Genomic DNA, 19756 nt, shown 5'->3' on the forward strand with positions numbered 1-19756 from the left:
AGTAAAAAATCTAATTTTTGATATCAAGAATTTATATCCTGGGAATGAATAAAAGTCAAAACGCCTTGCCATACACTGTCACTAGTGACAATCAAATTATTGATATCATAATTAAACATTTTTACTAGTAGCAAATCAATTATTGATATCAAGAACATACATTTCCACTAGTACCCATGTAATTATTGATATCAAAAATTATGATTTTTACTAGTGTAAATGTAATTATCAATATTAAGAATTCATATCATGGGAATTAATAAATGTCAACACGGCTTGCCATATAACCATGCTTAATCTCTATAACAGGTATTTAACAAAATGATTTAAATTTAATTTTGATATATTTCAGTTATAGTGTCCATTTTACTTGCACATGCTTTCGGGAATCAAGACTATGCTTTAAATTTAATAAGTTCATAAGAATAATTCTTTCAGGCATTGCACTGTATGTTTTTGATTTCCTAAAAATAACTGATTCATAAGAGTCATTTGTTCATGAATCGGGTTATGCTGTAGTAGGTTTATGATTCCCAAGAGTGAACCGGCTCATAAGTTTACGAATAAGGTTTCATGCAGACACTGAAAACAGGCAATAGAGCAAATCAATCTATATTGGGGTCGTTCAAATGAAATGTGTGTTTAATCATCGTTTTAACAGTGATGCCTATTTCCTTGTCCTCAGGTTTTAAACTGAATAACAAGCTACATCAGATCCTGGTGGCACGATATTCCGAAGGAGATACAATTGACTTCGACAACTTTGTCTGTTGCCTGGTCAAACTGGAGGCCATGTTCAGTATGTCATTTAATTATTTTTGAATAAATCATGTATTCGCTAATATTCCACTAACATGTCTCAATGACTGTGCCGTATTCAACAGAGTCTTTCAGAGAGCTGGATAAAGAGGGCTCAGGCACCGCAGAACTCAATATAAGTGAGGTGGGTCATTTCTTGCATCCTAAGGGCCCTATTTTAGCGATCTGAGCGCATGGTCTGAAGGGCATGGCGCAGGTGCACTTTAGGGCGTGTCCGAATCCACTTTTGCTAGTAGGTCATCCGGGTACTTTTCGCCTACTTTTTTTCGAATACTATGAATTCGGACATACTACTCTGTTGGCGTACTGTTTTTCCGCATTCTATATAGTAGAGAAGTATTCGATTTCGGACGCAGCTAATGTTTTTGTTGGTCAATGGCGCAGTCGTTTTCAGTTGCCTCAAAATAGCAATGCGCCAACAATGCACCTGAACACACCTTCAGACCAGCGCACCCATGGGCGAACAGATGGGCGCGAGTGCATTTGCTTCTTAAACAACGTGGCACTGGACGTGAAAATGAAAACTGCGTCGGGTGCTGAAACTAGAAAAAAACACATGCGTCGCGCCTGCCGTCACATTGTATGATAGAGCCCTAAGTGTCTCCAATGTTTTTCAAAATGGGACATATGATTGATAGTGCTTCAAGTCTTAATATTTAATATTTAATATAAGGAAATAAATTAATTAACCCTCTTGCTCTCCCTATCAGTGGCTGTACATGACGATGTGTGGTTGATGTGTGAAGATCATATATCGTGCTGGACTAGAAGGGCCAAAAATCACACTCTCAACTGCAACTTAAGCCATTACACCTAAAGACGCCTGAGCAATAAGATACATACTGCCTTAAAACACACCCATACTAACCATCAAATGAGCTTAAGGCATTGGCACTATATGCTTTTTGATTAAAAAAAGGACACCTCATTATGCAAGATGTTTATCAATTATGAACCACTAAGTGTAAATATAAGTTTCAGCTTTCTTAACTGCATGCCACTAACCTTGCATATGTATCTTAACTTATTCTGAAGTTTGCACCGTTAAAGCCTTGATATTTAAAGAAATGCTTTACTTGAGATTCAGAAATTGATCTTGTGTATGATTTTGATAGAATTTATGATCACTGTGATTTGCTGTGCAATTATTATTTATATAAAAATAACTTTTGTTCTTATAGGATGTTCAGGGAATTGTGCTACACTAGATCCTTTGTTTTATGCTGCTCCGTAATATGAAGTGAGAATAAAGGTTAAATTTAACTTCTTGGCATGTGTTTTTTTACACACACAAACACACACACACACACTATCGGTCAAATGTTTGGAAACATTCAGGTTTTATAATGTTTTTGAAAGTAGTCGCTTAATCTCACCATGGCTGCATTTATTTGATAAAAAATACAGTACAAACAGTAATAATATTACAATTTAAATTAACTGTTTTTTGTTGTAATATATTTTAAAATGTCATTTTTTTCCTGTGAGGAATTTTCAGCATCATTACTCCAGTTTTCAGTGTCACACGACACGATCCTTCAGACATAATTTCTTATTATTATCAATGTTAAAAACAGTTGTAGCTGCTTAATTCGTGAAATCATGATACACTGCCATTCAAAAGTTGATTTCTCAATTCATCACCCCACATTAAGATTTGAATTTTTGACAGTTGGACAGTTTGAAAATCTGAACATTCTATGGGAGTTTTTCCGAGCTTTGATCATCATTTTTAGGAAAACCGTAAGTCAGATCAGTCTGAAAATATGTAGCTACGCGAGTCAGAACTGGAGGTCTGAGCCAAGTTTGGTGGTTGTGGCTGTGGTTTTTCAATCTATGAGTAAAATAAGGTCTGTGTTAAACAACTTGACTTTGATGTTTTGCTCTACAAATTACACACACCCATATCGAAAACGAGAATTTTGAAGCAATTTTGAATGGTTCAGTTTTGAACGGACTACAGGCCAGAAACAGCGCTAATGAGGCATCTATGGCTCTCTCTCCCTCGACAGACAGACAGACAGACAGACAGACATAGATAGATAGATAGATAGATAGATAGATAGATAGATAGATAGATAGATAGATAGATAGATAGATAGATAGATAGATAGATAGATAGATAGATAGATAGATAGATAGATAGATAGATAGATCAGTTATGAGGAGATTTCCAATAACCTGGAGAGATTTGATCATTGTCCCTGTGTGCTGGGCTCTTTGGGCTTTTCCACATGGGACATGGATGTGAACAACACGTCCCGGATGGTAGGCCTAGGTGTCGCCACAGAGTCTGTCCAATGAAAAGGAACCAACGGCTTGCCCAGTGGAGTCTGGTGTATAGAGACAGTGTATTAAGGCCACGCCCACACCGGGGGGGGACAATCCAATGCTCTCCATTGACTTTGCATTGCGTGACGCTGCCTCCTTGTCATTTCGGACTTATAACAAAAAACAGAACCATGTCTAAAAGCTGCTATGTGACAAGGTGTACAGCAAACAAGCTAAACAACACAGCAATACGTTTTTATAAGCTGTTGACTAAGAAAAAAAAAGAGTGTTTAAGGAGACAAAAGTGGATAAAGGCAGTAAAACCTGAACCGAATTTCACGCGCGAATGAAGCGAGTAAACTCAAAATGTTCATGGCTATTTAATGCAGTGGCTTGGTAAGTATCACAGTAATAATTAACTTTATTAAATTAATAAAATCTCTGAATATCATTTACTTGATGGTTTGAGTTGAACATACCACAATTATTGACAAAAAAATCCAACAGTTAATTTTCTATGAAATGTAGTAATTCTTTTTACACCAATATTTTTTAATATATTTTTTTCACTGAAAGAATTTAGTATTCGAATAACCAATTATTTATAAAATAGGCTATACTTTATATATTTGTGGAACTTCTATCAAAATATTTGAAGGGAGAATTAAATTGATCTGTTTCAAGAACCACAATATTACTGAATTCAAATCCCGCTTATTAATATTTAACACACACTGAAACATTTTTGTAAGTTTACTCGATTAAAACACTGCACCCCACCCCCGCCCACTGAGGTAACAGCTCCTGTTTGAATTTTCTTCAGTCTCCAGAGCAGTTCCTTCTTCTCAGCGTTGCAGAATTGGTGCATTTCCTCTGTGAAATTCAGGTTTGTGTGTTTTATGTTATCTATAAAATCATTGCTGTACTTAAAATAATTTTGTGAGTCACCAAAACGAGTGTGGCATCTGTCTTTGAAACGCCTGGTGCCTTGCTCAAAACACAGGACTTTATTCCTCAAGATAATGAATAATTAATTTGGATGATAAAATATTCCCACAATTGTGCACTGTTTGTTTATTGGCCGGTTATGGTGTCAGGCGTGTCGCAGCATCTCTCGGATAAGAGTGAAACGCAGGACGGCGGTCTGAAGTTCAAAGTCCACGAGTCCATCTCAGGCTCGAGAACCAGCCCTGATACGGTGGAAATGGTATAACAGACCGGTTGATTATACTTGAATTTCTTTTAAATGTTTAATTTTTACTTCTAAAATGTTTGTTACATGTGTTTAAATGTTGTAAAATATTGTATACATGTCAAAACAGTAATAGTTATTTGAAGCGCCATGTTACTTTCAAAGGACGATATGCTCTATTTTGATTGTTACCATAGACATCAGTGTTTATATCTTAATTAAAAACTTTTATCCCAGTACTTCTGTGATAATTTGAATATTTTTAACAGAAATATCCATTGTGAAGCCGTTTCGTACTGCTCTCTTTGGGTCACGGCCTCAGACATTAATAAACAAGAAACAAAATGTGAAAGTGGTTATTTTAAATTTTATGTCTCATACACAATACAGAGTCCATTCATTCACAAACAAAGTTCAATCTCAGTGTTGTCCGTGGCAACTATTCCTTCGCCTTGGTGTCTTTGCTCTCCATCAGTCCCAGGAGTGTGGCGTCCGCCTCCAGCAGCGTCGTGTCGGAGGTCGCTCCCAGGAACCGTGAGGTCAACTCCAGGTCCTCCAGCCTCAGTCTCACCCTGCTGCCCCTCTGGTACTTCTCCCCGTCCGCGGAGGGCCTCCTGCACACACAGTGGAACTTCCCGCCGAAATCGACATATAGATCGTCATTGACGACGTGAAAGATTTTCCCGATGACTATCTTGTCTTTGGCGGGCCCCATCTGCATGAGCGCGGAGTGTCTCAGGAGCGATGTGAAGGAGGTCTCGTCCCTGGAGCTCACGCGCGTCGCTGCGCTCCGGTCGCCGCTCTGCCGCAGGTCCGAATGCAGCTCATATGCGGCTGCAAACCCGCTCTTCACCCTCTCTGGTGATTTATCATCTCCTCCGCTCGCATCTGAGCTGTATAATGATCTGAGCGTGGCTAAAACACTGTGTTTTGGGAGTAAAGATGACCTGGAACTCACGCTGTACATCACCTTGCAGAGCGACGCCATGTTGAAACGTCATAAGGAGCAGACCAGACAGACACTGGGAGCATTTCAAAATAAAAGCATACATGAAAAAGTGGGCAATGAGGGAAAACCTTCTCTTTTTTTACAGTCTATGGGGAAAACGTGGGATTTTGAATTCATTAATTTGTTTGTTTATTTTTATGTATTTATTTATAAGGACAGCATACATTAATCAACATTTCGGTAAATGATGTTTATGATGCCCTTTATTATGCTAAAATGTATGTTTTATTAAATAATAATGTTGTATTTTACTCAGTGAGGGGCTCTGTGATACATTTGTATAATTTAAATAATGATTTAAACATAAAAGTATAAAATGGATGTTGGTTATGTTATTCTTAGGACATTTTTGAGTTATCGCATTACAAAAAGGTTATGTACAGACTCAATATAGTACAAATATCATGAAATGAAAAGCACCAATATAATAATAATAAAACATTACATAATACATATAAAATATGACATATATATATATATTGCATCCATTAACTAAATAAATTAAAAAAGCAATTTTGGCGATCTCTGAAGATGGAAAAGCTCAATATATATGTTTTTAATAGTTTTTATATACATACAGTTGTGGTCAGAATTATTGGCACCCCTGGTACAGCCATCTTTGATCATATTTACCAGGGGTGCCAATAATTCTGACCACAGCTGTATATATATTTATCGATGCTCAAAACAATACAGAAGTAATACAAAATAACAACATAATACAAACAACAACAAAAATAACTGGGGGGTAATATAAATGAAGCATATTGATAAATTATGAGAATAACATGGCTGTGAAAAAGGAAAAGAATAGCAAACAGATAATGTTTTTAATGGCTTTTTTGTTCTCAGATGCGATTTGCCAAGTTCTCTCGGCTTCCGTAGTTGAGTCAACACAGTTATACGTCACAGCTTTTACCGGAAGTTTTAAGCACATCTTCGTGAACAGAGGAGACGAAAACATGGAGCTCTTTGTAATTTCACCAAATTTGAGGTTTACTAATCTAACTATCGGCCCGGATTCCACGGTCAGCGATCTTATCAGTCATTTCGCCGTTAAAGAGGTGAGTCTATCATTAGTCAAACGTTAACTTTAACGTTAGCTGTGCGGCACTCTCGCTGCTGATGGTTCAGTGTGATGCTGATGAAGATTAAAGTTACCTAAAGTATGTCTTTATTTCCTCTCAGGGCGTCTGTGGTACGGATTTCTATGTGAAGAGTAATGGCCGCGTCTCTCACCGTCATGAACGGCTTCAGTCTGGAGTCGTGTACCGTGTGGAGCCTCGGTTACTGGGGGGCAAAGGAGGTAAACAAACCAGTCCACAACATCAATACTAAACTTTCTGAAGTTCTCAAAATGGTGGCATTATACATTATTTCAGAATTGGATTATTGGTTCTAAATCATGATTTCATTAGTGTTTCTTTTGAAGTAAAAAAATAATTTGTGTTATGTTTTGAACATTTTAAAGGTTAGTTCACCCCCCCAAAAAAAATGCTTTAATTAATTCCTCACCCTCATGTCGTTCCAAACCTGTAAGATCTTCGTTCATCTTCTCAACACAAATTAAGATCTTTTTGATGAAATCTGAGAGCTTTCTGTCCCTCCATAGACAGCTACGCTACTTTTGAAGCTTCAAAAAGTTCATAAAGAGATCGTAAAACGAATCCATATGAATTGAGCAGTCTAGTCCAAATTTTTTTTGTAGACACTCGATCGCTTTGTGATGAACAGATTGAATTTAGGCTTTTATTCACAAATAATCAATTAATTCACATCAGTTGTGGTAAACAGAAGCTCAAGTATGTTCGCTTGACGTGCAAGAACCAATGAGGTTCATTCTCATGTTACGCAGCTTCTGTGTATGTTCACTGGTAAAAATGTATATGTGAATAAAAGCCTACATTAAATCTGTCCGCCATATAAGGCGACCGAGTCTCTTCAGAAAATGATTCATATGGATTAGTTTTACAATCAACGAAGGGACAGAAAGCTCTGCGATATCATTAAAAAGACCTTCATTTTAGTTCCGAAGATGAAGAAAAGTCTTATGTGGCGTTCACACCGGACTCGATTGACGCAAATAATTTGCGCTATTCGCGCAAAGTTGAACGCTTGAACATTTTGAGTTCACTCGCTTCATTCAGACTTTTTCAGGCGATAATGTAGTTGTTTAAAGCTCAAATCTGTGGTTTATTAATAAAAAAAGAGTGCCTATTTGAACATTTTATCTGGCGTTTTCGGAGTTGTGAGCTCCAGTGGATCAGCGGCGCTCCGCGCTTGTTTACCTTGGCGAGAGCAGCCTTTCCTCGGCCAGTCCTTCTGCCGTCTGCCGCTGGCTCTGATGTCTCTGTGGTGTCTCGAGCTATAATTCGTCTTGTGTAACGGCCGATCTTTGGTCTCATGGATCTATAATTGTTCCCTGGCAAATCGTTTAGGCTGAGGGCAAAGTGAAGTTTCATTACTTTTTTATTTTTAGGCTATTTAACTTTACGTTACAGTTGTAGTACTTTTACTTATACTTTTGCAATATTGATCAAACATAAACTTGCATTTAACAAAAAGATACTGGGTTGTGTTTCATGTCATTTAATGTTATCACAGTGATAATCATATTGTCTGAACAAGATATTAATATACAGATTTTCTCCTCATTGTTGTCACTACTAACATCTCGCCGCAGAATGCCATTTCGCGTCTCTGCATTGACTTAACATGAAAATCACTCGCGCGAATCGCGTCATTCGCGTCTGGTGTGAACGCACCATTACAGGTTTGGAATGACATTAGGGTGTGTAATTAATTATATAATTTTCCGTTTTGGGTGAACTAATCCTTTAAAAGTTATTCAAAAAAGATGTTTTAAACTATTTGTTTTGTAGGATTTGGCTCTATGTTGAGGGCCCTTGGTGCACAAATCGAAAAGACAACCAACCGCGAGGCCTGCAGAGATCTGAGTGGAAGAAGACTTCGAGACGTCAATCATGAGAAAGAGTAATGCTGATTGCCATATCCATTTTTAGCATGCTTGATTATATAGTTATTTTGTGTTTTATGGATTTGGTGTTTTCTACTTTTCATACACTGCCTCCCATTTGGCTTGTATGATTGAATGAGTAAGTGAATATTTATGTATGTTGTGTGTAGAATGGCAGAGTGGTTGAAAAAGCAATCCGACCGAGAGGCAGAGAAGGAGCAGCGTCGTCTGGAGCGGATTAAGAGGAAACTGGCCGAGCCAAAACATTATTTCACTGACACTAATTATGAACAGCAGTGCCACGACCTCTCAGAGAGACTGGAGGACTCTGTATTGAAAGGTAACTTGGATTAATTTTCTGTGTACAAATTACATGTGCTAGCCTAGGATGCATTATTAATAAACAGCTATATTTATATATACAGTTTCATCCTAGGCCTTGTTCACACTGTGTTTTGGTCGATCGGATCACAAGTAGATGAGGGAGATACATTCCCGTTTACACCTGGTGTCTTTGGTCCACTTTCAACCATTTCTTTCCTGATTTCTTTGAGGGGAGGCTCTATGGGCGAGTAAAAGTACAGGCTTTTTCATATCTAATGGACAAAATAAGCTTGTGCAATTTACATATGAACGCGCCCAGAGATGACAAAAAACATACAGAGAGCATCAGCTTTTGTTTCTGATCTGACCGACTACGCTAAACGCTGTGAGTGTGTGTTAGAAATCAGGAATGGTGAGAGAACATTGCACTTGGTACGTTTTTCATCTTCAAACCAAACTTGGGTCTGGTTAGCGTGCTTCCCATAATGTTTACGCATTAGGTCAGTAGGCGAAGAGAAGGCGGTCTTTTGTGGCTGTTTGAACGCATTTGACGGCATGAGTTTAAAATTATGAGAATTAAGTCGAAAGTGGACAAGCTCAAACCGTTTTAGACCCCGTTTACACCTGTATTTACTTGTGATCCGACCAAAACACATCTTAATACCAGGTGTAATCAAATACCAGGCCTTAGTGAATCAAATCTTTTGATTCTTTAATTTTAAGAGATTTGTTTAAAAAACAATGACCACTAATTCAATTAAATGAGTCACACTTCGAATCATAAGTTTTGGTACTGAGATCATTATCGCTCTTTTTTTAATATTCTCACATTGACATGTACGCCGATCAGGCATAACATTATGACCGGTGAAGTGAATAACACTGATTATCTCTTCATCATGGCACCTGTTAATGGTTAGTGATGTGTTAGAAGCAGGAAAAATGGGCAAGCGTAAGGATTTCAGCAAGTTTGACATGGGACAAATTGTGATGGCTAGACGACTGGGTCAGAGTATCTCCAAAACTGCAGCTCTTGTGGGGTGTTCCCAGTCTGCAGTGGTCAGTATCTATCAAAAGTGGTCCAAGGAAGGAACAGTGGTGAACCGGAAAAGGGTCATGGGTAGCCAAGGCTCACTGTTGCACGTGGGGAGCAAAGGCTGGCCCTTGTGTTCCGATGAAACAGACGAGCTACTGTAGCTCAATTTGCTCAAGAAGTTAATGCTGGTTCTGATAGAAAGGTGTTAGAATACACAGTGCATCGCAATTTGTTGTGTATGGGGCTGCATTGCCGCAGACCAGTCAGGGTCCCCATGCTGACCCCTGTCCACCGCCGAAAGTGCCAATGTATATGTGTATGTATGTAATAATAATAATAATTTTGCATATTGTATAATATATCTTATATAATATATTCTGGACAGTAAAGGTAAAAGTTGAATAAAATTGTCTCTACTATTCAGGCATGCAGGCTTCCTCTAGTGGTCTCGTCCAGGCAGACGAGGGGCCGAGCCGCAAGCGTCCCACACCAACCGACGGCCAAAAGAAAGCAAAGAAGAAATGTTACTGGTGAGATGATTTCACATTTGTGGACAGTGAAAAAGAAAATGTAGATGGACTAGAAATATTAAATTCTAATGCTACAATTTTTAAAGCTGCAATATACTTTCTCTAATCCATTAGGACTGGCATTGGAGAACTAGAAGACGTGGGCACCTCTAGTGAAGGAAGTGATGACAGTGACAGCGAGGCCTCTCCATCCACGTCTGGGGCTTCCTGTAGTTCTGACGTTCCCAAACCAGCTGTGCCGACTTCCACCACCAGGGGGAGTAACAGGACAGATCCTCACGACCAGCCCAGCAGTTCCTCCTCGAGTCCTGCACCAAGCTCCCCAACTCACAACCAGGAAGACGTGAAAGAGGCAGAGAAGGAATGTACGGCTGACATCAGCCAAAACGGCAGCACCGGAGAGGAGAAGGCGCAGGTTGATGGAGAGGAGAAGAAGGCGCAGGTTGACGGAGAGGAGAAGAAGGCGCAGGTTGACGGAGAGGAGAAGAAGGTGCAGGTTGACGGAGAGGAGAAGAAGGCGCAGGTTGATGGAGAGGAGAAGAAGGTGCAGGTTGACGGAGAGGAGAAGAAGGCGCAGGTTGACGGAGAGGAGAAGAAGGCGCAGGTTGATGGAGAGGAGAAGAAGGTGCAGGTTGACGGAGAGGAGAAGGCGCAGGTTGACGGAGAGGAGAAGAACTTGCAGGTTAACGGAGAGGAGAAGAACTTGCAGATTGATGGAGAGGAGAAGAACTTGCAGATTGATGGAGAGGAGAAGAACTTGCAGGTTGACGGAGAGGAGAAGAACTTGCAGGTTGATGGAGAGGAGAAGAAGGTGCAGATTGACGGAGAGGAGATGATGCAGGTTGACATCACCCAAAACGACAGCAGCGGAGAGAAGATGCAGGTTGCGCCCCTGGAAGCACAGAGCGGCCCAGCTGAGAGCAGTCAGGCGCAGGAAGTGGTGAGATCTGCTTCCGATGTGGTTGTTCCTGTTGGAAATGTTTGTTTGTTTGATAATATTGACCTCTCTTTCTCTCTCTTCAGGCGGAGGGTCCGCTGGATCTGCTCTCTGTGAATGGGCCGGAGCAGCTGGAGGCTTTGGGTCTGGAGCGGCTGAAGAAAGAGCTGATGGAACGAGGGATGAAGTGTGGAGGAACCCTGCAGGAACGGGCTGTGCGTCTGTTCTCCGTCAGAGGACTGACTCCAGATCAGATTGACCCTGCGCTCTTGGCCAAAGCCAGCAAGGGCAAGAAGAAATAACTTGCTTCTCCTAAACCACCAACTGTTTTTGACCTCCATTTTGATTTGCTTGTGTTTAGCATAACACACCTAATTTGGAAAAATCCCCAATTTGGGAGAATTATGTGCTAGAATTATTATTTTATTTTTTATTCGACTGTACCGATAACAATTCATGTCTTTTTCTGTTAGTAAAACATGCCAAGTTACATAAGGTGAGACTCAGGCTAAGTTTTTGTGTTATGTACTATACATTTTTTAATTACGTAGTCATTGTAAATAGCTATTTTGATTCATACAGATATATCCCGGAAATCAGTCACGTTCATGATGTGGGTGGGAAGGTATTCTACAATTCAGTGACTTTTAGCCAACAGTTCAGATTACACAGTATTTGTATACGTGATATGGTCCATTTTGCTTTTGACTTTACGGTTGAGTAAAATATTGTTGCACAATTTTGTGTCCTTTTTATTTGTTGTTATTATTACTACACACTGTAAAGTTAAGCCATGTATATAATTGCATAGAATGTGATAACCTTTCATTCAGGTAATCATATCTATAAAATAACAAGGAAGGTGCATCATATCTGGATTCTGATTCAGTAATGTTTCAAAAATATTTTTGTGTAAATGTATATCTTATGGAAAAGCTATGATGAAAAACATGAAATTAAAAAAGAACATTTAAACATCCACAAAGCAACATTTTTAGCGCAGTATTTTCCACAAAATGTAGAGAACGTTCGTCCTCCGAAACATCAGATGGCGATAATGAGCACCATATCAACATAGGTTCCGCTGAAGAAAACGGTGTTTTTAATGCAGTTTGTGGAGTACCGGTAGTTCTGGATTTATCGTAGTGTTACCAATTGAATATGTATATGGTTAGTATATATCTGAAGCTGTGGTTATAGAATCATGGCGTTTCCTCAGCCGCGTCCTCAAGCTCCTCAGTTGCCGCAGCATCTTCTGAGGACTGTAGACTGTCTGCAGGGCGCCGTGAGAGCTGTGCGCTTCAACGGTAAGAGTGTTCTTTTGAGTGAAATATCTTTTTTTGTATTCTAAAACAATCAGCTTTCTATCTCAGCAAGGTACATGGCGGGGTCTCATATTTAAAAATAATTTAGTCGCTTTGTTGAAGACCTATAAACTAAGTATAGTCGTTTAAATCTATTAATTGTAAAAGATTTGTACCTTACAGTCTTATCGCTAGCACTAACGATTATGATAGGCCCTTCCCGAGTAGCGTTGAGGAAAGTAACAGGTACTGCGTGGCGTAACATTTTTTACGCATGCTTAAAGGGATAGTTAACCCCAAAATGTACCTTTTATCATCATTTACTCACCCTCAAGTTCTTCCAAACCTGTATGAGTTTTTCTTCTGCTGAATTGTTATTTCGTAAATGTCAGTAACCAGACAAATATCTCCTTTTGTGTTCAGCAGAAGAAATAAACAACTTGTTGGAACAACTTGTAAGTGTGTAAGTAATGGCAAACTTTTAATTTTTGGGTGAACTATCCCTTTAATGACACAACGAAACTTTAAATATAATTTGACCTAAATATACAGTGATTTAATAATGAACTTTATTTTATAAAGCACCTTAAAAAGCAGCTTCTCAAAGCGCTGTACAGAAAATAAGCAATACATAGCTCAAGTAATAAAAGTAAACATCAAAAAAAAAAAAAAAAGGTGCAGTGTGTAGTATTTTTGAGGATCTATTAACAGAAATACAATATAATATACATAACTATGTTTTCGGTGGTGTATAAGACCTTACATAATGATTTGTTATGTTTTTATTACCTTAGAATGAGTGAAATCGCTATTTTGCGCCGTCATATTTCTACAGTAGCCTTTAACGGACAAAGTGCTCTACAGAGTGCTAGCTACTCTCTGCTGTCTCAGACGACGCCATCTTTGGCCTGTGTCAGCCAGCGTAGATTCTCTATGTGGTTCATGTTTAGAGTACTAGAGTATATGAAATATGTCCATAAAAAACTTAAACACACTCACTCCGGTCTGTATCTGATAAATATGATCCATGTAGTGAGCGTTGTTAATCTCATCGCGGCGCTCTGCGCAGAAGCCACTCTCTTGCGCGAGCCACATATTGTTTGAATTCTCAGCTGTAATGCGATCTCAGCTGTGTCCTCTACAGTGCAACAGTGAAAAGGGAGTCTCTTAAACATGTGACATATACCTGGTATTGCGGTACAATCAAAATTCATATAACAAAAATAAACACCGGTATTCAGGATGAACCCTATTTAACCCGGTCTCCCCTATTAAATCCAGTCATGCAGCAGCTCTTCCACCACCCAGTCCGGCTGAGGGGGCGTGTTCTGGCGGGAAAGTGATGTCAATGCATTCTCTCTATATAAATCTGCGTATCACCAGCATAAAAGTGATAATGGAGGCCAAGAGTTTGCAAGAAATGACCAAGTGGTGACAGATAAATATTAAAGAGAAAAGGGCCCAAGACTGAGCCTTGGGGAACACCAGTGAAAACAGAGCTAATCTCAGACCTGTCGTTATATATATTACATGTTCTTCCAGCTGATGGGAATTATCTGCTGAGCTGTGGCAGTGACAAGTCTCTGAAACTGTGGAGTGTGAGTCGAGGGACTCTGCTGAAGACTTACACCGGTCACGGATATGAAGTACTGGACGTGGACTGGTAGGTTTTTGTGTTGCATACATTATATTGGAATATCATCGCTATCATGTTTGGTTTGCGTTAATTTCACTTACTTTTCGCAGTTCTTATGACAACAGTCAGCTGTGCTCCTGCAGCTCGGATAAAACTGTCATTCTTTGGGATGTCGGGTCTGGTCAGGTGACGCGCAAACTTCGCGGGCACGCAGGGGTAAGACTGCATTTCCCGCCACAAAATTATACTGCATTTTTTATTTGTGTTTGCTAAGACAAGAATCACTATTGCAGTATGTTATTGTGATTTGTTCACTACAAATGTCTTTTGTTTTTAATGTTATGCTCGTTCCCTAGAAAGTAAACTGTGTTCAGTTTAATGAGGAGGCTACTGTGATGCTGTCAGGTGGGTTAGGCTTTATGATATGTATTTAATCATAATTGCTTACGGGAATAACCACAGTCCAATCTCACTGTAAATCAGTTGCTACTTAATGTTTCAGGCTCCATTGATGGGACAGTACGATGTTGGGACACTAGATCCAGACGGATGGAGCCAATCCAGATCCTGGACGAGGCTCGGGATGGCATCAGCAGCCTAAAAGTGTCAGAGCATGAGCTGTTGACTGGGTCAGAACCAAACTGAACTCATCTTATTATAGGATATGATGTGAGAATAAGAGTGTGGAACTGAAGTTTGTTGTTTGTCAGGTCTGTGGATGGAAGAGTGAGGCGTTACGATTTAAGAATGGGGCAGCTTCATGTCGACTTCACTGGAAGTGAGTTATATCACACATGAGTGAATAAGAATACATGTTTTGTACTGTGTGATGTCTAACTTAATTCTGTTGTGTGTATTTGTGCTTCACAGGTCCCATCACTTGTGTGTGTTTCAGTCGGGATGGTCAGTGCACACTTAGCTCCAGTTTGGACTCTACGGTGCGCCTGCTGGACAAAAACTCAGGGGAGATGCTTGGAGAGTATGTACAACACAGATCAAACTACTACACAAGACTGTATAATAAAACTAGATTTTTAGATGTTTTAAAAACAATGCTAGTTGCCTCGATCCTTTCGGCTTTTATGAGTCAAGCATATGGAGGACTTTGAACCTACTTTAAAAGCAAAATGAAGGAATCAAATGTCAATGTGGTAATTAAAAAATAAAAATGGATATAAATACATCACTTTTCGAATTGACAAAAAAAATGCACATTTAAAATTTTTAAAAGTGTAGTTAAATGTGACAAATAAAGAAATATTTAAAATGATAATAATAATAAAAAAGTGTAGTTAAATTTGACAAATAAATATTTAAAATGATAATAAAAAAGTGTAGTTAAATGTAACCGTAAATACATTAAATGTGGCAAATAAATATATATTTTAAATTATTTAACTTTTTAAAAGTGCAGTTAAATGTAACAGTAAATAATTTAAATATTAAAATGATTTAATTTAATAAAAGTGCTGTTAAATGTAACAGTAAATAAATGTGACAAATATATAGATATTTTAAATTATTGAATTTTTTAAAGTGTAGTTAAATGTAACAGGAAATAAATTAAAGGACAAATAAATAGTTAAATTAAATAATTTTAAATATATATTTATTTGCCATTTTGTTTATTTACTGTTACATTTAACTACACTTTAAAAAAATTCAATAATTTAACATTTTAAAAGTGCAGTTAAATGTAACAGTAAATACATTAAATGTGACAAATAAATATATTTTAAATTATTTAATTTTTTAAAAGTTCAGTTAAATGTAACAGTAAATAAATTAAATATTAAAATGATAGAATTGTAAAAGTGTAGTTAAATGTAACAGTAAATAAATTAAATGTGACAAATAAATAGATATTTTTAATTATTGAATTTTTTAAAGTGTAGTTAAATGTAAAAGTAAATACATTAAATGTGACAAATAAGTATATATTTTAAATTATTAATTTTTTTAAAAAGTGCAGTTAAATGTAACAGTAAATAAATTAAATATTAAAATGATAGAATTTTATAAAAGAGTAGTTAAATGTAACGGTAAATAAATTAAATGACAAAGTGTTGTTAACAATAACAAAAAAAAAAGCAGTTTTCAAAACAACAAATAAATATGCATATTTAAAACGATTTATTTAATTAATGTTTAAAAGGGTCGTTAAACATTATGGTAAAATAAATTAATAAATCACATTAACAAATAAATGTGCATATTTAAAGCGGTTAAAAACCATAGTTAAACACGAGAGTGAAATAAATTCACATTTCAAACTGACAAATAACTTTCGAAATCAGTTCATTTAATTCATGTTAAAAATGTTAGTTAAATGTAACAGTAAAATAATATTTCTATACGTCTATACTATTATCACTTCAACTATGGTGTGTTTCTATGGTGTCCCTTCACAGGTACTCCGGTCATGTCAATAAAGGCTATAAGCTTGACTGCTGTCTGTCTGATAAAGACACGCATGTTCTGAGCTGTTCAGAAGATGGCCATGTTTACTTCTGGGATCTGGTGGAGGTGAGCAGAATAAGTCACATGACCCACAGAGCCAATACTATGACAACAGGTGTGTTCGGCTTGAAGCAGTATTGCGCAGATCGATCGGTATGGTACATGAAAGCACCGTGAGAGTGATTTAAAAGCATCTAATCTTATCGCTCTTTACACCGATCTGTGTATGACAATGTCGCTTCAAGGCAAACACACCTAAAATGTCAAATTGAATTTGAGCAGTAAAGCTGTAATCTATCTTTGTAGGGCTCCCTGACTTTAAAGCTGCCTGTTGGGAAAGCTGTCGTCCAATCGCTGTCCTTCCACCCAACGGAGCCCCGCCTTTTGACTTCTATGGAGGGGCATGTTCAGGTATGGGGGGCGGAGCCAGAGGATGCAGCTGTGGAAGACGTCAAAGTGGAGTAGTGCGTGTTGAACACCAAACACATGAGCAGGACTCATTCAAGAAGTGTGAATCACTAGTTTGTATCAGTTTGATTGTTATACATATTTTTGTATGTTAATATAAAAAGCTAATAAAATATTCAAAACCATGATAGACCTATTCATATTTTTGCATACCAATGTGTAGCACAACAGATACAATAGAGATACAATAGATATCAACAATAATTTATTTGGCAGTAAAAATGGGTTTCAAATAAATAAATAATTTATAAGCACATAAATATCTTCCATTTTTGGTTCGGATGGATAATTCGTCGGATCGATCTTGACTCAGAATTGGCCACTCAAACACAGCATTGTGTTGCCATTAACCAATACTAAATCTTTAGACATTCTCAAATGCAATTATAGCCATATACAACTCAATACATTTCATTACATACATATTATTTCTTCCTGAATTAACAGCCTTTTATTTAAAGTCAAGGCACTATTTGTACAGTCTCTAAACCAATAGGATAAGCAGACAGAAGCCAGATTTCTACCCCATACAGACACATGCAGCGGCGGAGAGTTTCTCCACTTTGTGCCAGCGATGGTGGTTGTCGAGAAAGGCTATGTCTTCGTGGTGTGTGGGGCGACAGCAGGGCTGATGGTGCCAATGGCCGGTGTATTGAAGGGTGCCGCTCTGCAGGAGGTTGGTGAGCGTGAGGTCGTGGTTGGAGGCGAGGCGAGGACAGGTCCCGCTGCAGTACTTAAACAGCACCGTCTCATCCGAGTCGTAGCCCAGCCCGAGGTCTCGCACCTGCAGCAGGATGGAGTGCAGAGCACATGGGGACTCAATGCTGCGGGGGGAACGAATCGCCCTCCCCGAACCCTCCTTTTCCTCACCGCCACCACCTCTTCTCTCTTCGCCACGGAGGTCCTTGTCTGAAAAAGAAAGAGCAAAAATTAAATACTATGTTGTATAACTCGTGGTTTCCAGAGCGTGGATGTATGGTGTTTTTTTTTTTTATCTAGATGCTTGGTGGCTCAAGTTATAAAAGTCTTTTTCATTGTAAGTGAAAATCGTCCGATCACTTAGAAAAGTCGCAGCACATCAGCAAAATTTATGTAGGTAGCACTCAATACGTTTTTTTCTCCATACATTAAAAGTCAATGGGGTCCAAACAACAGTATTGGAACCCATTGACTTCCACTGTGATGGACAAAAAGAGATATTTTTCTATATAACTTCTTTGTGTTCCACAGAAGGAAAAAAAGTCATACAGGTTTGGAACGACAATTAGTGAGCCTACAATAAATCTACAGAAGTTGAGTTGCCCTCTCCCCAAAGGTCATGACCTCCAGACTTACCCAGTAGCGTTCTAAGCCAGTGTCCTTCTCCCGCTTGAACGCAAAACAGCAGAACGGTGATCTTCAGTAGGGAACGCATGATTCTTCTTGTCTTGGTTCGCTGGTTTCCCTTCTTCAGGATGAGAGTGCAGGTGATGCTGAGATGCGCCAGAGTCACCGTCTCTTTTATAGCCATCTAAGCGGGTCAGAGCTGTTGGGGCGGAGGGGATGATGGGGTGCGGCCAGGAGGGGAGGGAGGTGGAATAACCCTTCCGCTCCCACTCTCTCACCTGGTCTCATGGCTATGATTAGAGGCAACTAGATGTAATGTTTGGAAAGCCACTGGTATTTCTTTAAGTCTGAGAGTATGGAAAATGGGGGTAAATTGCTTAAAGCTGTTGGACGTCTGACTGGCGTAATCATTGAGGTTGAGCCACATGGAATTGTTTTTTACAAACATTTTATACAATATGATGAAGAAGGAAAATTAAGGGTTAAGTGCATGAAGGATGGAAGAAAGGCCCATAATTAAAAAATAAAAAAAACCTGAAATAGTTGACATAAGTTATTTGAATGGAAATTCCAAGAATAATAGCTGTCTTCAGATACATAAATTTGGGGATTTTACTAAAATATGATTTTTTTTTTTCGCTATCTACATTCCTTATTTAACTATGAAGACATGAATCCTGCAGTGGTGGAGAAGCAAGTGAATGCGCATGACTTGCAGTGATAGCCATCTTGTGTCATCTTGTGTTACATGAGTAAAGAGGTACCAAAATGTATTTGGACACTTAAGTCACACTTAAATATTTATTGCAGTAGGTAATAACATTTCAAACCAAGCTGCATTTGCAAACAAATGATGCTAGAGATTTTCTCAAATCTAACATCACTTTTCAGATACATTATTGCTGATTTTAATAACCTTTGACATCTTTTAAATATATAAATTCATATATTTTAGACATGTTTTTAAGTGTCTCAAGCATCCATTTAATTTATTGCACCACTATATTCAAGCAGATCTTAAACCTACAACTTCATCTATAAAAACTAAATTTGAAGTGAAGCGACATGACATGTGGGCAAGTAAGGTGACCCATATTTGGAATTTGTGCTCTGCATTTAACCCATCCAAGTGCACACACACAGTAGTGAACACACACACACACACCCAGAGCAGTGGACAGCCATATTGCTGCGGTGCCCGGGAAGCATTTGGGGGTTCAGTGCTTTGCTCAAAGGTCTCACCTCAGTCATGGTATTGAGGGTGGCTATCACTGCTGGTTATACACTCCCCCCCACCGACAATTCATGTGGACCTGAGACTCGAACCCACAACCTTCGGGTTACAAGTCCGACTCTCTAACCATTGGGCCACGACTTCGACATAATTATTGTAATAAAAGGTAGATATATAAATATACCAATAAATATGATGGAAACAGGGTTGAAAGTTTTACAGTTTAGTTAGAC

At 38.4% G+C, this 19756-nt stretch overlaps 3 protein-coding genes and 1 pseudogene across 6 annotated transcripts in view; 3 read left to right on the forward strand and 1 right to left on the reverse strand.

The window, feature by feature from the left end:
- LOC307120793 (calpain-11-like) overlaps positions 1–1584 on the forward strand; it is a 42967-nt pseudogene extending 41383 nt beyond the window's left edge. Inside the window, exons 38-40 of the transcript in view lie at positions 686–799; positions 885–943; positions 1530–1584. The product of the transcript in view is annotated as a calpain-11-like (transcript). The remainder of the gene's footprint in view (positions 1–685; positions 800–884; positions 944–1529) is intronic.
- A 3052-nt stretch (positions 1585–4636) lies between these two features.
- Positions 4637–5275, reverse strand: mrps28 (mitochondrial ribosomal protein S28). The gene has a single exon (XM_079807525.1). It carries the CDS (start codon positions 5268–5270, stop codon positions 4722–4724), a length of 549 nt encoding a protein of 182 aa, XP_079663651.1. The 5' UTR covers positions 5271–5275; the 3' UTR covers positions 4637–4721.
- A 909-nt stretch (positions 5276–6184) lies between these two features.
- On the forward strand, positions 6185–12077 carry sde2 (SDE2 telomere maintenance homolog (S. pombe)). 3 transcript variants are annotated; one of them, XM_079807678.1, is made up of 8 exons: positions 6185–6355; positions 6480–6597; positions 8174–8285; positions 8439–8608; positions 10053–10158; positions 10273–10654; positions 10736–11098; positions 11182–12077. In XM_079807678.1, exons 1-8 carry the CDS (start codon positions 6254–6256, stop codon positions 11395–11397), a joined length of 1569 nt encoding a protein of 522 aa, XP_079663804.1. In that variant the 5' UTR covers positions 6185–6253; the 3' UTR covers positions 11398–12077. The 3 variants fall into 3 exon arrangements, with proteins under 3 accessions (XP_079663804.1, XP_079663805.1, XP_079663803.1); XM_079807679.1 differs by having other exon boundaries at positions 6190–6355; positions 10273–10708; positions 10814–11098; XM_079807677.1 differs by having other exon boundaries at positions 6190–6355; positions 10273–11098.
- An 84-nt stretch (positions 12078–12161) lies between these two features.
- wdr83 (WD repeat domain containing 83) lies at positions 12162–17087 on the forward strand. Its single transcript, XM_079808666.1, has 9 exons — positions 12162–12402; positions 13942–14062; positions 14146–14251; positions 14392–14440; positions 14538–14664; positions 14746–14813; positions 14906–15014; positions 16447–16561; positions 16802–17087. Exons 1-9 carry the CDS (start codon positions 12300–12302, stop codon positions 16958–16960), a joined length of 957 nt encoding a protein of 318 aa, XP_079664792.1. The 5' UTR covers positions 12162–12299; the 3' UTR covers positions 16961–17087.
- Positions 17088–19756: the final 2669 nt, after the last annotated feature.

This window comes from Gobio gobio, assembly GCF_949357685.1.
Source record: "Gobio gobio genome assembly, chromosome: 24".
Classification (NCBI taxonomy): domain Eukaryota; kingdom Metazoa; phylum Chordata; class Actinopteri; order Cypriniformes; family Gobionidae; genus Gobio; species Gobio gobio.

What these genes read in the sequence shown, in the direction of transcription:
- mrps28 (XM_079807525.1), bottom strand. Translation starts at nt 5,270, where the DNA reads ATGGCGTCGCTCTGCAAGGTGATGTACAGCGTGAGTTCCAGGTCATCT.
- sde2 (XM_079807677.1), top strand. Translation starts at nt 6,254, where the DNA reads ATGGAGCTCTTTGTAATTTCACCAAATTTGAGGTTTACTAATCTAACT. An exon ending in GGAGGACTCTGTATTGAAAG is followed by an intron (nt 8,609 to 10,052) that starts GTAACTTGGATT and finishes TCTACTATTCAG; the next exon opens with GCATGCAGGCTTCCTCTAGT. An exon ending in GCAAAGAAGAAATGTTACTG is followed by an intron (nt 10,159 to 10,272) that starts GTGAGATGATTT and finishes CTAATCCATTAG; the next exon opens with GACTGGCATTGGAGAACTAG.
- wdr83 (XM_079808666.1), top strand. Translation starts at nt 12,300, where the DNA reads ATGGCGTTTCCTCAGCCGCGTCCTCAAGCTCCTCAGTTGCCGCAGCAT. An exon ending in GAGCATGAGCTGTTGACTGG is followed by an intron (nt 14,665 to 14,745) that starts GTCAGAACCAAA and finishes GTTGTTTGTCAG; the next exon opens with GTCTGTGGATGGAAGAGTGA. An exon ending in TCAGGGGAGATGCTTGGAGA is followed by an intron (nt 15,015 to 16,446) that starts GTATGTACAACA and finishes GTCCCTTCACAG; the next exon opens with GTACTCCGGTCATGTCAATA.